Source organism: Acartia tonsa, chromosome 5, assembly GCF_053477335.1.
Source record: "Acartia tonsa isolate MP-2025a chromosome 5, ASM5347733v1, whole genome shotgun sequence".
NCBI classification, from domain to species: Eukaryota; Metazoa; Arthropoda; class Copepoda; order Calanoida; family Acartiidae; genus Acartia; species Acartia tonsa.
Genome location: NC_137264.1, coordinates 16,884,797 through 16,901,817, shown reverse-complemented (window position 1 = coordinate 16,901,817; position 17,021 = coordinate 16,884,797). Strand labels below are relative to the sequence as shown.

General features: G+C 30.6%; 1 protein-coding gene across 1 annotated transcript in view; it reads right to left on the bottom strand.

Moving 5' to 3' along the window:
* The window catches only part of LOC145318874 (uncharacterized), a 40,993-nt gene that overhangs the window by 16,673 nt on the left and 7,299 nt on the right, over window positions 1–17,021 (bottom strand). The window contains exons 2-8 of the mRNA XM_080160538.1: window positions 8,889–8,957; window positions 8,568–8,604; window positions 7,778–7,874; window positions 3,469–3,576; window positions 2,695–2,828; window positions 1,946–2,009; window positions 837–895 (exon numbers count right to left, since the gene is read on the bottom strand). Coding sequence (XP_080016664.1) covers window positions 837–895; window positions 1,946–2,009; window positions 2,695–2,828; window positions 3,469–3,576; window positions 7,778–7,874; window positions 8,568–8,604; window positions 8,889–8,957 — 568 coding nt within the window. The remainder of the gene's footprint in view (window positions 1–836; window positions 896–1,945; window positions 2,010–2,694; window positions 2,829–3,468; window positions 3,577–7,777; window positions 7,875–8,567; window positions 8,605–8,888; window positions 8,958–17,021) is intronic.

Genomic DNA, 17,021 nt, shown 5'->3' with positions numbered 1-17,021 from the left:
AGCGATAAAAATCATTGAATATAAGAATAATAATAACCTAAATACTTTTTAGGCTGAAGTTTCTTTTTTTTATACTTTTTGTAAAGGTATGAACTCTAACCCTAGAGTCTAGGAACTGTCAATCTTATGAGAGGTCAACTCAAAGGATGAGGTAGGACTAATAGTTTTCTTCACTGACAAACAAAACCTATTTAAACAAGGTCTGAAGATGTAATTTGCTTCAAACTAAATATAATGCTTTGCTCAGCGGTAAGTGAGATATTAAAGGACGGACAGACATCTATATATCGTTCTACTTTGAATTAACAATAAGAATTGTACACTAGCTTTAGGTGAAAAAATAAATTTTTCAAGTTTTATAATATTTCTATTAAAAGAGAGATCTTTTATGACATATTGTTATTTCATATTTAAATCTAATCTTCTTAAATGTATGATAAGGTACTTTTTGACTTATGTAACAAGAGTCAATTTTTATATTTAACCAAAATGATTTTTTAAAACGATTTTTTAAACACCGCAACGGCCAGAAATCAGGTAAAGAAAGGACATTGGGCTGTTGATATGTTTTATAATAATATTTTCTTATTCGTTGGATTAACAACTTAGGGGACTTTTACTGAATTTTGATTGGTTGGGTAATTAAGTTAAGTACCAAAACGTTTCGACCAACAATTGCAATCTACAGAAGGGGTAATTTTGTGTATTATCATTGGGGATGTACATCAACTTATCGGCCATTGACTTATCACTTTAGATCCTTGCCTAGAAATAATTATTTTTTCGAAATGGATACAGGGGACAATGAATAAGTTTGAGTGAAAGCAATACTTTACCTGAATTGTAGCCAGAACATAGTTTTCAATAGCTGTAGAAAATACAGAAGTCACATAATCTAAACAAAAAATAATTAATTATTACTTATAGTTAGAGTGGAAACACAGAAACAAGGATGATTACTCCCAATTATAGCCAAGCGAATAGGTTATTTTCCCTTTAATTCCAATATTTAAAAAACCTTTGGTTTATAATTAGTTATGTTTGAAGTTATATCGGATCTCATTGGTTTGATTTTTTTACAGTTTAAAGTTCGTGTCTTTACTCTTCTATTGTTCTATCCTTGATACAAAGTACATTAAAACCAAATTATTCTACTAATAATGAATTGTAAAGTTCTTAATGTATGTAATGATAGAATCTGTCCAAATCATACGTCCACCAGGGAAGAAGGGGACAATAGTGCTTCTCTCCAAAGTAAAAAAAAACTTGTTCTGGCATTAATTGAATGCTTTGGGGGTTAGATTAAAAGTTAATTGGGTTGATAAAGTTAATTTATCATCCAGTGTCCCATCCCTTATTAACAAATATCATCCATTTTCTACATTTTAAGTATTTTTCCATGTGTACTTAGATTGCTCTTCATAATTATTAAGGTAGGGAATTTTGTATCAGTGAAATCTATTAACCTTAGGAGAGTGAATGTACCTATCCTAAAATTAGTTGTAAACATTCCCTTCACTATTAACAAGACCCATATCAGTACAGTGGTTTGCGAGATATTTCGCTACAGACAGACATCCTGATAATTTTATATAAGTACACTAGTCTCTATGGGTGGAAGGAGGAGGTTAGGATAATATCTTAAAAGTAAAACCATCCAAATATAGTTTCAATGAAAGTGAAACCATAATTTTCCGGAATATAACTTCTGATAAATATAACCTTACCAATTTATATTATGCTAGCGGCTACACCCATAAAGGCTAAAGTTTAAAGCCTATTTCTTTTGGGACGCTGGTGGTACCCTCTCCCCAAATAATTATAAACCTTCCCAGGACCTATATGCAGCTACACTGTAAAGGAGAACCATATCGGTTAAGCAGTTAGCGAGATCCTTAGTTGCAGACAGACACACTTACTTTTATAAAAGAATGATATAACCTACCTTTGACAATATTGTCATAGATACCAGTTAAACTTGTTTGAAAAGATTTCGCAATTCCATTTTGCTAAAATAAAATAAAAACTCATATTATATAACAGTTTGTTGTATGTTTGTCTGGCATCATGGTAATAAAATGTCAGCCATAACTGTTTTAAAGCTTTTAAATAAAGCGACTTAGCCGACAAATTGTATACCAACACTAATTACACCAACCTCTATTTAAAATAGCAACAAGAATCGAGCTAAGATTTTTTAACACCATTATCAGATTATTGCTCTTAAGCATAACTGCATAAATGGTTGTGTGGGCTTTATAAGAATTGCGTGTTTGAATTTTTAGAATTAAAGTTCGTATAATTCAATTTTTCGATAAAATTATTTTCTCTTGAAACTAATCTTTAAGAACAAGAATGCCAACATCCAAAGGTACCCGAGCACACAAATTGAAATAAATATATTTAGTAAATTTAAGGGCCAGAAAGACAGACAGACGAAAGAATTAAATTAAGAATTAAAGGCTCATTAATCAGTTAAAAATTTTTCAAGCACATTCATATCTCCCATAAAAATTAATTATTGAGTTATGGACGGCAGGCCGACGTATAAAGTAGGTAAAATGCAAATAATCAAAAAATCGTTACAAAAAATAGCAGTACAAATTTCACTTTAAGCTATAAAGTCAAGTTTCCTCCATGGTCTTCCAGACGGACGGTCAAAGTGAGTCATAATGTAATTCAATTCAGTTTTACCTGAATGAAAGATCTCGAAAATGGAGAGGTATCAAAGCCGAAGAATTCATTGTCCCCAGATCTCAGGGTTCTCTCAGTATCATCGTTCTTCGCGGCTATGGACTTGTGGTCCCTTGTGTTGGCTTTAGATATTTCTATAAATATAATATTACTCAAGTCATATCAAATATCACATTATCTAGAGACAGTTTTTTTACGGATGCGCATTAAATGAAACTTTTGTTCGGTTCCAGGACAAACGCAGGAGTGACAAACGTCAGAGAGTACAAACACAATAATGTCTTAACTAGTAAGTATTTTTATATACAAATAATTTCCTCGTAGGAGTTAGGCATTTAAAACCTATAAGATGGTTTAAAATAGGTTAGGTTAGGTAAAGTGTCCACTCCGACATTTGTCACTCCTGCGTTTGTCTGATGACCCTATGTTCGATCTAAGACTAAAGATGCCGAGAAAATATTTTTTTACGTTTATTTTTTTAGAAATATTGAACCTTAGACAGAGCTGAAAAATTATTGAAGAACATTTGTTGTATAGTGCTTAATAATTATTTTTTTACTGCCCTGTTCTTTTCATAAAATAGGTAGACCAAACTATGCATATATATTGAACTTTTTATAGTGTCTAAAAAAATTGACGTCAAACTGGCCTACCTTTGCTGGTCAATTAAAATGTTTACTGGACTGCAATTGGTAATTTAGTCTGTTTATTAGCCTTTCATTGGTCACCTGTATTGTATGACGTCATTTAATAAATAAGCTTCATATTATTTACCATTTTGATTTTGTTGGACTTGAGGCTTCAGCTGTTTCTTTTCCTTCTCAGTTGGAGGCTTAAAAACTACGTGCTCCAGCTCTTTAGGCTTTATCCAGGTGGAAGAATCTAAACATGCAACAAATATTAACATAGGTTTGTATAATATCTCTGTGTTTCAGTCTGTTTATCTTTATGATTGTCTGTTTTTTTGTTTGTCTAAATGTTTTTTTCATTTATGTATTTAAAATTAATTACATATTCTATAAACCATGAAGGCTCCATAATTGGTTCTTGCTAAATTTATAAAGAATAGCAATATTATTTTTTTGCACTAAACCATCCTCTGCCTCGTTCCCCTACCCCCCCCATAAATTAACTAACCCATAACAAAAAAAATTACATATTACATATTCAATAGTATTTCATAATTTGGTAGGTACCTTTTTACATTATTAAATTACCCCCAAATATTTTACACCAGGGGTAAATTTTTTTTGGGGGGGGGGAAATTTACCTCTGCCAACAGATTTCAAGGGGGTTAATTATCCCCCCCCCAAGCTAATTTTGGGGGGAGGGTAAAAAAAATTTGCGGCGCACTTTGCGCGCCATTTTACCCCCCCCCCCCCCCTAAATAAAAAAGCTTGGACGCCCCTGGGGTAGAGTGTATATTTTTTTATATTATTGCCTAACCACTTCGGGGGGGGGGGGGGGATGGGTTAAATCTGAGTTAATCTAACCCTACCTAATTTAACCTAACATAACTTAACGTAAAGTAATACAAAAACTAGCACCACAACCCCCCCTCAAAAAAATACCTCTCCTCACCACTTATTTTCAATATTTTTCAAAAATATATCTAAAATCAATAAGCCTATTATTACTGAATAATACTTGAGTTAATAATCAATATTGATATTTAACAAGAATTTTGATAACGAAGCTACTCTAAAAGTTGCTTGAACGTCTGTAAGCAATCCTATTAAATAAAGTAGTAAGCTTTTTTTTGTTTGTAGCTAAGGATCTCGCTAACCGCTGAACCAATATGGTCCTCCTTTACAGTGAAGCTTTTTATAGTTACCATGATGGTTTTAGGCTATTTTATTTTTTTTCTATAAAAAAGTCCGAATATACTTTAAGGCCATTTTCCTGCCCTTCTTTATCCCTTCGAATAAAGAGCCCCTATATGCTAGGGGCACTGCCGTTAGTGTTTATTATATAGAGACATGTGATTTTCATCTTTTTAAATTGTAACCTCTTGCTTTTTAAAGCAATAATGTATTTTTGATCAAGCTAAAGAGCGCAAAAACAGTATTATTAACCTCCTATTATGTCTATATTAGGTCTCAATAAGGTGCTGGTTGTCTGCAATGTAATAATAATCTAATACACTTCTTTATTCTTTCTAGCTTTGTATAAAATCTAACTGTTCATTTAATTTTGCTTTTATAAATCGGTGCAAAGTATTGATTTTTCCAGCAAAATTAAACTGAAATTTCCATAGAATATAGAAAATTGCCAAATTGGTAAATTCCAAGTAGGTTAATAAAGTCTGGTTTGGATATAATTATTTTCTTAACATTTAAAGAACAAAATATCTAAAAAAATTGAACAATTTTTTCATTCATTTACAAGTTTTAAAGTAGTTGTTATATGAAAATTATTAATTTGCAACCTCAGCATAAAAAAATATCACAAGAATATAATTGTATACACAATATCTACCAGATACTTAAATACATAATATTTATGTAATGTAATATAGTTTAGTTGATCCCCCTACCCCCTGCGATGCTATAAGGTGATTTTAAAGAACCAATACAAAATCAGCACAGGGTCACAACCCTGTGGGCAGAGTTACATATAGCTCTCGCCCCTTCTAATCTTTTAAAATAATGAACATACTTTAATACATATATCCAGCTACCTAAGCTTCAGTCTCTATCAACAAGTTGCACAAATTCAAGGAATATTATAAGGATAAGACAAAGAATAATAAATTGATACATCACCAATGATGATAAACTAACTTATCTTTATTAAAATTGTGGAACAGTTTAGATTTATCAAAATTTAATTAAAGCACCATAATTTTATAGGCCAACAAATTAGAGAACGTGGTCATATAAATTTTGGTACCAGTTTAAATTAAAGTCAAATGTCCCCACCCTGTCTGACAAAATATGGCAATTATCAAACACATTGTTAAAGTCAAAGAAACAATAGATTTTTTAAATGGGTAATTTTTAGAAATTTATAAACATTAATAATACTTTTATTTAAAGGAACGTCAAGAAGTAAAATTAGTATATTTCATTATCCATTTTCCCTGATTTTTTTCTTTCTTGAATAATAATGTTTGAATAAGTAATGAAGGTTTTTACATATTTGTTTCCGAATCAGACCAAAAAACACATTTTGTAATAAAACCAGGATGAAACAAGAATGACAACATCCATAAATAAGAAGAATATTAATGTTTAAGACTACACAAAATTGTAAGTAAAATTGTTGCACAAGTAATTAAATACATGAATATGTTTAAGGACATACTTACATTTTAAGACTTGATTATAGATATGATATTGTACCTTGTTGTAACAGGAATCAGTATTAGAAAAACAGTTGAATAGTATAATTTTAACAAACAAAAAAATTGAGGTTAAAAAAGTAAAAAAAGTTAAATGGACCTAGGACTTTCTGGCAACGATTCAGAGTTGCTGCGCTTTCTGAGTAATAGGAATCATCATGCAAAGTTTAAAATCAATAGGACATAACCGCTATGGGCGGACGGAGAGACCGACCTTAATTATAGAAAAGCTTCACTTTTAAAAATCATAAAAGCCAAGCTGAACAAATTAGTCAATGAAAAGATAAAACATTATAACATTCTTAATGCTAAATAAACATAAATTAATAAGACTATCATTACACTTAAATTCGTAATTATAGAGGTGTAAAGCCTATAAAAGCATACCTAGTCGTTCCAAGAATCACAATAATAAAATTTGCACTCAATCCTATTTTGAAGAACTGCACTGGCCCTTCCTATTTTTTTAATTATTTTATAGAGAACAAGGATGACAACATCCATAAAAGCGAAGCACTGAAACGGTAGGACAAACGGACAAAAATACTTGTATAGTGTAAGAACTGAATAATCAGAATATAAATGTAAAAGAGTCGAAGCAAAATTGTAAGTAAATTTGTTGAAAAACTGCTTGATACAGGATAATGTTTATGGACATACTTACATTTTTAGGACTTGATTATAGAGTTACTTTGCTTATAACATTATACTTTGATGTCCCAGGAATCAATATACCAAATATCATGTGAAGCGGATGATTAGATCACATAAAAATTTGTTCTTAAAAAAGTAAAAAAATCAACATGTTTAAAATGGACGTACGGATATTCTAGTAATGCTTATTAGAGTTGCTACGCTTTCTAAATCGTACCTAACTACTATAGGAATCACCATGCAAAGTTTAAAAACGATAGGACAATTCTAACATGCCTAAATTAACAAAAAGAGCTATCTCTCTGTGACGGACGGACGGACGTACGGACGGACCGACCCTAATTATAGAAAAGCTTCACTTTTAAAAACATATTACTAGACTTATAAGAAGCACCAATCAAGCGAGTCCCTTTTATAACTTTTAAGGGCCCTAATTTAAATAATTGTAATTCTTTTTCTCTAAAGTTTGCTTGTGGTCCATATGCAAAAATTCGGAAACTACCACATTTTCTCTCACAATAAAGAAAGAGGAAAATAAATCGTCAGAATTTTTTGCCATGTTTTATTTTGTATAAATTTATATAGACATTGGCTATAAGTCACAAAAAGTGCTTACGTCAATTTGGATTAACGTAGAAGAACTTCTAAACCCAGATCAAGGATAGTAATACAAAATTGAATTCCTTTGACTAAAAATTATTTCAAATGAACAAATTTGTCAGATCTTTTAAATTTCAAATTTTAATACAAAGTGTCTCTAGTAGAATTCATAGGAACACCAAAAAAGCAGCATATTTGAAGAGCAATACTTATGCTTTTATCCAAATTTTACAGTCATTCATTCCTTGGTAAAAATGGAATATTTCTCTAAAAAACTTTGAATAGTAAAGCTTTTTTAAATAACCAAACACATAGGATAATAATAAGGATAATGAACTAGTTTATAATTTTATCAGAACCAATCAGAGGTTGGCTAACCTGTTATAGAGTTTAGATTAACCAATCAGAATATAGCTTTTCTTATACTTTCTATCTAGCCAATCATAGAATTCTCCCTACAATTAAACCAATCACAGCTGTTCTAACCTGTTTTAATGTTATAATAGAACCAATCAGAATAGAGTGTGTCCCATTGGGCAATCCAATCCCCCATCATAACTCTATGAACCTCTTCCTTTCCAAACTAGAAATTAAATAATTTAATCACTTTGAGTAAACTTAGCTAAAAGAACGTAAAAGAAGACATCCTTAATTTGTCTATGGTGTTATTTATATCTTAAGAGGGATTTAGCTCTATTTAGGACAGAGCTAAATTCCACCAAAATAAATAAAAAAACTTTTAAGGTCCTGAAAATAAGGGGTATTCCAATCAATCCAGCGTAAAGGAACTTTTCTGTTTTATACAAACTTCATAAAACTTTGATATCTATAATAAAAAGTAGTACGATGTATGTCTGTCCGTCTGTCCGTCTGTCTGAAGCTTAAGATCTCAGTAACCTCAAAACCGATTGGGCTCTACTCTTCAGGGAATATACCTACTAGTCCTGTGATGGTTTTAAGCTATTTTCTTGGAGAGTGGGACACCCCTAACCCTAAAAAAAAATGAAAAATCCCGCCCCCCCCCAAAAAAATTTCTTTTTAAATTTAAAATCAAAAAAGGGGGGTCGACTACCTCCCCCCCCTCCCCAAAAAAAATATTTTTTATTTTTCTTTTTAAATTTAAATAACACAAAAATAGGTTGATCAAACCTCCTGGGGCAAAGCCCCTAGAGGCTAAGGGCGAAGCCGCTAGTAGGGATATAATTTAAAACGACTTTTTTTCTTTACACTTTGAAATCTTTTTTTTATTGACATGAGAAAATATGATTTGATATACCTTAGTTCCCCCTGTAGCAACACCATCTCCATTTGGTCTAAAAAAAAAAACAATTAAAATATAAGTAATATTTCAAAATATTTAAAAAATTAAATAAACTAATGAATAACTGAATAACTAAATTATTTAACATAAAATTTACATTTATAATCAATCTATATTCGTTAAACACCTGCGATACTACAAATTCAAACCAGGTGCAACTAATTACCATGCACAATTAAGACTTCTAGACAAAGGTTGTGTAATCGAAGAGTTGGTTGTATGAGAGGCATTTGACTGTTCTTCACAGGATATTCGAGGTAAACTAGAACTACTCACCCTCCGCTATAGTCTGCAGAAACCTGGCTTGCCAACAAAATTGCTCCAAGTAACATCATCATCTCTCTCCTGAAAAATTAAAATGGTTGAGTTCTTTTGTATTTATTATTAAAAAAGAATCTACACTAAAGTGTGTATGTCGGTCTGTAACTATTTTCCATTCTATATCCTAATTTTCTTCTATATAGCTTTCAGATTTGAGAAAACGTAAATTGCTATGTTGACAAAAAATGACCAAATTTTTTTCTCTTTGATATAAATATGGCATTTGAACTAATTAGTCCTCAAAAGTCTTTGCGTGAAATTCTGTCTTTAAAAGTTTGAAAAATAAGGAGGAAAGAAAAATTGTTTATGAAGTCAAACTGGCACATTTCGACTCTTAATTTTCATCGCAATGGCGCATATAGACATTATCTTTGTCAGAATATATATATCTACGTTTTCTATCCTGTTACAAAATTTTCCAGAGATTTTGAAATTAGATTTTAAAAGATTCTTTTGTTCACTTCCATTAAACAGAGATGAAAACATGTAAAAAAGCGAAAAAACATGTATAAAAGAGAAACACCACTACATATATTAGTCGCTTAAAATACCCTTCCAAAAAGGTGACCGAATAATATAAATTTATACTTTAGTAATGTCAAAAATAGATGTTAAAGTTGTAAGTTCCAAAGCTTAAAATGTTAGGTTTAGAAAACATGTAAGTCCTTATCATGCATTAGAATCTACTAAAAGCTAACCGTTTTTAGACGTACATATGTGTATATGAAAAACCATATTTGTAGAAAGGTATTGCTTTCAAAAACAATTATTTTATTATTGAAAAGTTTGGCCATTCTGTACATTTCTTTAAATCTTGATATAATAATAAAATTTTTGAATATATTTATATAAAAAAATGAATAATTTTGTTACAAAAGCGTAAATTTTTTTTTTTTTACCCAAGAAACAGTTTATATTAATGAGAAATTCTATATTGATACTTGTATATTCACCTATCTATTAAAAAAAGAATTTAGTGTGGAAATAAATTAGATTTTATCCCCCCCCCCTTCCTGATAGTTTTGTTAGGAGTGTCAAAGGAACACCCCCAAAAACAGGTGCCTAAAAAACTTGTAAAAAAAGTGTGACAAGTGTGTCATTTAATAAGGTTTTATAGAATACTAGCGGATACGCCCCCTAGAGGCCTCTAGGGGCACTTGAGGAGTGGAGAGTCGTATTTGATAACCCAATTTATTATTTTAAATTTTTAAAAGAAAAAGTAAAAAAAAATTTCGGGGGGGGGGAAGCTACCCTGTTAAGGAGAACCCGAACGGTTCAGCGGTTAGTAAGATACTTCGGTACAAACAAATAGACAACCAGACAGACAAACACACATCCTGTTACTTTATTATAAGGATAGCCATAGTAAAAATGTGATTTCACATGTACCCACATGAAATTTTTTGGACAGCATTTTTGTACATGTCCCAAGGGACACACAAATGACGAGAAAACACTATTAAAATTAATTTGTGGAAGAAGTAAAAACTACATACCTTTTTTCATAAGGTATAAAAAAAATGTATACTAACTACAGAGTAGCTATTCAGCATAAAAAGATGTACTTCAAAATGTGATTATTACTATCCAAAGGTTAAGCAAGTGATGCATAAAACAGTACATCAACCAGAAATAAAGGGTCAGGTGGATATCTTACTCCATGTAAAACTTGAAATCAATATGTTATAACAAAATAGTTAAAAATTATTTGCAAAACAATTTAGACCAATTCTACCAAAAAACGCTATTTTGACAATGAAATTCTGACCGAATAATGTTATAAAAACTGGATAGGCCTCAGTTGCGATTTTAATTTTTCAGTTATTATTCTTTAAACTTATTTTTCCTTCATTTTAACTCTGATCTGTCGTATTAAACTAGATATAAATAAATAAAAACTATGGAGTGTTTCTTTCATGACGCACATTATACAAAAAAAAGAGCCTTCGCCCCTAGAGGCTTTTGGGGAAGTTGAGGAGGGGGAAGCTGAATCCCCAAACCCATTTTTTTTAATTCATAATCTAAAAAAGTAAATAACTTTTTTTTTTAGATAATTAATTAAATTGTGTAAACTCTGTGGGATGTGATAATATGCGGAATTGAAAGCACACATGAATGCTATGCACGAGACAAGGGTCACGCTCCTCTGCACATTTCATTTTAAACATAACCAATTATTAGCTGCAAACCTGCCCTATAAATTATTTTGTACACTATGTCTTAATCTAAGTTTTCAGATTTTAATTAATTATTTATATAATGTTAAATCAAATTAGATTCTCTATTAAACACTATTAAAATTAATTTGTGGAAGAAGTAAAAACTACATACCTTTTTTCATAAGGTATAAAAAAATGTATACTAACTACAGAGTAGCTATTCAGCATAAAAAGATGTACTTCAAAATGTGATTATTACTATCCAAAGGTTAAGCAAGTGATGCATAAAACAGTACATCAACCAGAAATAAAGGGTCAGGTGGATATCTTACTCCATGTAAAACTTGAAATCAATATGTTATAACAAAATAGTTAAAAATTATTTGCAAAACAATTTAGACCAATTCTACCAAAAAACGCTATTTTGACAATGAAATTCTGACCGAATAATGTTATAAAAACTGGATAGGCCTCAGTTGCGATTTAAATTTTTCAGTTATTATTCTTTAAACTTGTTTTTCCTTCATTTTAACTCTGATCTGTCGTATTAAACTAGATATAAATAAATAAAAACTATGGAGTGTTTCTTTCATGACGCACATTATACAAAAAAAAGAGCCTTCGCCCCTAGAGGCTTTTGGGGAAGTTGAGGAGGGGGAAGCTGAATCCCCAAACCCATTTTTTTAAATTCATAATCTAAAAAAGTAAATAACTTTTTTTTAGATAATTAATTAAATTGTGTAAACTCTGTGGGATGTGATAATATGCGGAATTGAAAGCACACATGAATGCTATGCATGTGACAAGGGTCACGCTCCTCTGCACATTTCATTTTAAACATAACCAATTATTAGCTGCGAACCTGCCCTATAATTTACTTTGTACACTATGTCTTAATCTAAGTTTTCAGATTTTAATTTATTTTTACATGATATTTATATAATGTTGAATGTAGATTCTCTAATAAGCTTTTATAAATCTTATTACGTATTTTAACTAAAAAAAAACAGACTTTGCTTAACACAAAAAAAGTTTGACTGATAAAAAAGTACTAAATTTAAGCAAAAATATTAATTAAAACAATGCTTAAATAAAATATACTGAGATAATATGATTTTTACTTGTTGAGCAACTAGGGGTGTTTTCATCCTTGTTTTGACACCGCAAAATAATATTACCGTCAACGTCATGGACGATTTTTTTATTTGAAAAAGTATAAATTGCTGATTTATGCTAAAAATCTTATTTGTACATGTAGTTTGCCATTAAAAGAACTTTTTATAGCGTTGCTGCATTTCTATATTAAAATTAGTTAATTGTAATGTCTGCACATTCTCTACACGTAATTATTCTAGTGTCTCCTTAACTTCCCAATTTTTTATGATAACGTTTTAGAGACATTTGTCCGCGAATAAGAAATAAAAAAATATAAGAATGATTCTTATTACGTTTTCCTTTTAACACCTTATTTTTTACTAGCAAATACGCCCCTAAAGGGCACTTGAGGTGGATGGAGGAAAAGTTGACCCTCCCTAATTTTAAAAATTATTTTTCTGGGGGGGGGGGGGGTTAATATTTCTATTAGGGAAAATTTCTCTGGGGAGGCTGGTGCAAGGTACCCTCCCCCAAAATAGATAAATATGATTACTTGCTCCGAAATTTTTCTTTTTGATTTTAATTAATAAAATAGTTTTTTTTTAAAGAATTACGATTCAAAACCACAATAGTCATCGTTTCTGGTTTTAAAAAAATAAAAAGGACAACTATTTGCGATAGTATTATAGTCTTTGTAAACCAAGTGATTTTTTCATTTCTTACTAGAATTTAAAGTTTCATACTAGAACCGTTAAAAACTGTGCTGCGATTTTATAATGCGTGGCACTAGCGAAAGTGGGTAAATTGCCATGGCCTACAAAATAGCCCAACTAATTATCAGGCATAGTTGGAACTTTCAGACAAGGGTCGTGCTTTCACCTTGCCTCTGCTACGTGATAAGTAATGCATGCATATTACTGCGGCTGTAAATAAATAGAAACCGTATGGATTATTGTAGAGCAGTCTCTGCTTCAAATAAAATCCGGCAAAATTGAAGGTCACGGGCTAGAAAATACAATTTAATATTACATTCAACAATTTTATCTTTGCCAATCGTAGTACATCGATTTAAAAAATGTTATAGTTTTCAATGTTGCTAAGAAATTTCTTTAGTAAACCATTTTGGAGAGTAAAGCTACTTTATAACGAGATTCTAATGTTTTCACTATCTTCGACAGAGAGAGTTGAAATTACTGAACGTACTTATTTTTTTCATTATAGGACAGATTTCAAATTTAAACAAGCTGTTCTTTCTCATTAGACAATTGATAGGTTGTAATGACTACGCTTTTTAAGGACTTAATCATATTAATTGTGTTTGTTTTGTTTACATGCCATTTTTATTGAAATTCCTTTATTCTATTGAGCTTTTAGCGTCAAATAATTAGCTATCATTTCATATTTACAGCTATCAAGTATAAAAATAATGGTCCCGCAATTATTTGTTGTTGTTTTGTAAGCAACCTGATACGGCCTAGGTTTTTTTGACAATCTGCGACAAATTAAAAACTGATTGAAAAAATTATGGAGGGAAATTTTTATGGTTGAAAAGACAGTATAGTAGACATTTCAAATCAAGGTGTGCATATAATTCTGCATAAGGATCAAATTCGTCAGGGGGCGTTTTTGCAAATTTACAAACAAAATCCATGAAATGAAAGCTCAGTGTATCAGATTGCCAGACAAACAAACATTAACAAATACAGAGTTTACACGCATTGAATATTAAAAGTCAGATTTCAAGAGTCTGAAAAAATATTTGCATCCTTTTCCCAAATTTACTTAAATAAAAGATGACTAATAATTATGCCTAAATTACAATCTTTAAGACTAGCCGACCTTAAATGAAGAAAGGCTTTGATTTTAACAAGAGATAATGTTAATTTATAAAAGGAAAGAGACAGTTTGTATTGTTGTATGGCCTTTTTATGTTTTGATAATGTGATACACGTACGTAAGTGGATGCACACCAAAAATCGCAGGCATAAAGTATGGTAAACCTAAGCTAATTTGTTTGATACGAGTCTGGACCACACCGTGTCATTCTTGAGATATTAAACTACTGCTATTTTATTAATAATGAGAGTTGGAGGAATGACTTGGCCAATAGACAGACACATCTCTATCTAGAAATTGAACTTTTAGGCAAATTTCGTGTATTTAAATTAATTAGCAAGTAAATATGTTTAATTGCCTTTATCCTATAAAAATTAAAGGCTTCAAATGGAGAGAAGAGAGAGGGTAGGTTGAATTGTTTGAACTATTAAAGCATGACAATAATATCATGTATTATTTATCCTTACTTTTGTATATTGTAACCTCATTTAGTTCGTTTACATCAAAAAAATTAACATAAATATATAAAGATTTTTACTCAAATGTCAAAAAAAGACTTTTCGATAGGTTTTTTTTTATTTCTAAAATAATATCTTGAATATATAGTAACAATCCAAAGATTTTGCAAATAAATTCAAATTTTCGGGGAAGCTTTAAGTATATCTTGGACTATTTTCCTGGCATATGTAACTATGACTTCAAGGACGTCCAAGTTTGTTATTTGAAGGAGGGGGGGGGGGGCAATCACCCCATTACCCCCAAGCATTGCACATCTCTCATGACCTTTGACCTTTTTAAATTCAGATAGAGAAGCAACCCCTGGAAATGCTAGAACAAATGCATTTCCCTCCCCCCAAATAAAAAAAATATTGCATGCAGTTAAAATTAATATAATATACAAATGACAAATTTAACCTCTTTTTAAACCAAAAATGACCTTTGTGTGCATGATGAAACAATTAAAAAATTAATAAAAAGTCAATTTACTTAAATTTTTCAATTTTCAAAATTCATTAGTAATAAGCTAATGATTTTGATAAATATAGGGTTATCATATAATTTTGAAATTTAATAACAAGGTCCAGTATATCCATAGGTGACACAAAATTTATAATAAATGAATTTTAAAGTACATGTATACAATAAAAGGTAACTTTAAATCAAATGGCGTTTTAACATTTTTAAAGAAATATGACTTTTGACTATTGACAATTTATTTTTATTTTTGGTAAGCGTTGTAATTAAATCAATAAATATTCAAAAACTCATTTTAATTTACAAATTCATAAAGGTATAAAAAAAAAGGTAAAGCCATTTTCTGGGACGGAATGTCTACTAGTAGTTATCTTTATTATTTTAATATGCTTTGTCTACTAAAAGAATAAATATTTAACATCAATTTACACTTAAACCCAAACTCTTAAAAAAAAAATATAAAAAGTTTTGTTGGGTCTTGTACCAAAAGTTAAAGCATTTAAACAAATAATTTTAATATACAGAAGGGGTAATTTTGTTTATCGCCATAGGCAATGTACATCAATTCATCCATTATTGTCCTACCCCTTAGATATAGAGTAACAGTATTATAAAAAAATGGTTATGCACCAATAGAAAATTGTGGCCTAATGTTATTTTGATGTTAATTGATCATGAAAATGATTTTTCAATTATATAAAAAATGCATTGTAGAAATTTTAGACGTATCATCGATGATATAATTTGATAGATTTTCTAGGCTGGCTAGAGCATGTACTATATAATGGACTAATATAATTTTTGATGTCCCTGACATGTCCATAATAATTTTATATTACAAAATTAAATTAAAAACTATTTATCAATGACAAATAATTTGATATTTCAGACATATGGGTGTTATTGTGAGTTTATTGTGTAAAAGTGGAGACATAAAAGAAGGCCTTTGTATTTATGGCTCTACAAAAAGTATGGTCACAGTACACTAAGATGCAAATAAAGAAAAAACTTGATTTAATTATTTACAGGCTTGTTTTAGTTTTTAATGCAAAAAAATAAGTTTTGGTGCAAAGGAACTCTTTTTTCACTTTTAAAAAACTTCTATGATTCAAATTTTGTGTGATAATTTGTTTAGTATCGTCCTTAATATCAGGGTATATATTACTCTCAAACTGAGTTTATTTTTAATGTATTATCTATATTATTGTATTAGAGGCCTCTAGGGGCACTTGAGGAGGAGAGAGTCGAATTTTATAACCCAATTTCTTATTTTAGATTTTAAAAGAAAAAGTAAAAAAAACTTTTTGGGGGGGGAAAGCGAATTTTTTTTTGGGGGGGGAGGTGCGTCCCCCCCCCCTCATTTTTAATTTTGGTTAAAATAAATTCAAAAAAAAAATTTTCGGGGGGGGGCGAATTTTTCATTGTAGGGGGGGTTGAGGGTGTCCCACCACCCAAGAAAATAGTTATAAACCTTTCCGGGACTTATGAAAAGCTACCCTGTTAAGGAGAACCCGATCGGTTCAGCGGTTAGCGGGATCCTTCGGTACAGACACACAAACACGCAAACACACAAACACACAGACACACAGACATCCTGTTACTTTAGTATTAGGTATAACTTTATAGTGAAAGGTGCGTTTCCCTTGAAACCACAAGGGGAAACAACGTAAGTTCTTTATGAAAGCTTAAAAGCTTAGTTATTTTTTTTTCGATTTTACGGGGTTAGACAACCAGCTTCGTTATCTTATGGATCAAAGTTTAGAATTGTTTGTAATTTGGCTGCCGCTGCACAATTCAAAATTATAGTCAGAGGCGTAAACATTATCTTATTTAGGGAGGGTACAGTAAACGAACAAAATTGGTATCCCAATTCATCTGTTTACTTGCATAGCTGCTCTGTAACTCAAGTATGACCTCTTAAGTTAACTTTAATCTTTGATAAGAAATTCTTGAATATTGACAGAATCTAAACTTTCGTATACTTAAAAGTTCTAAATGATATTAGCTATGTCTATTTAAAAAT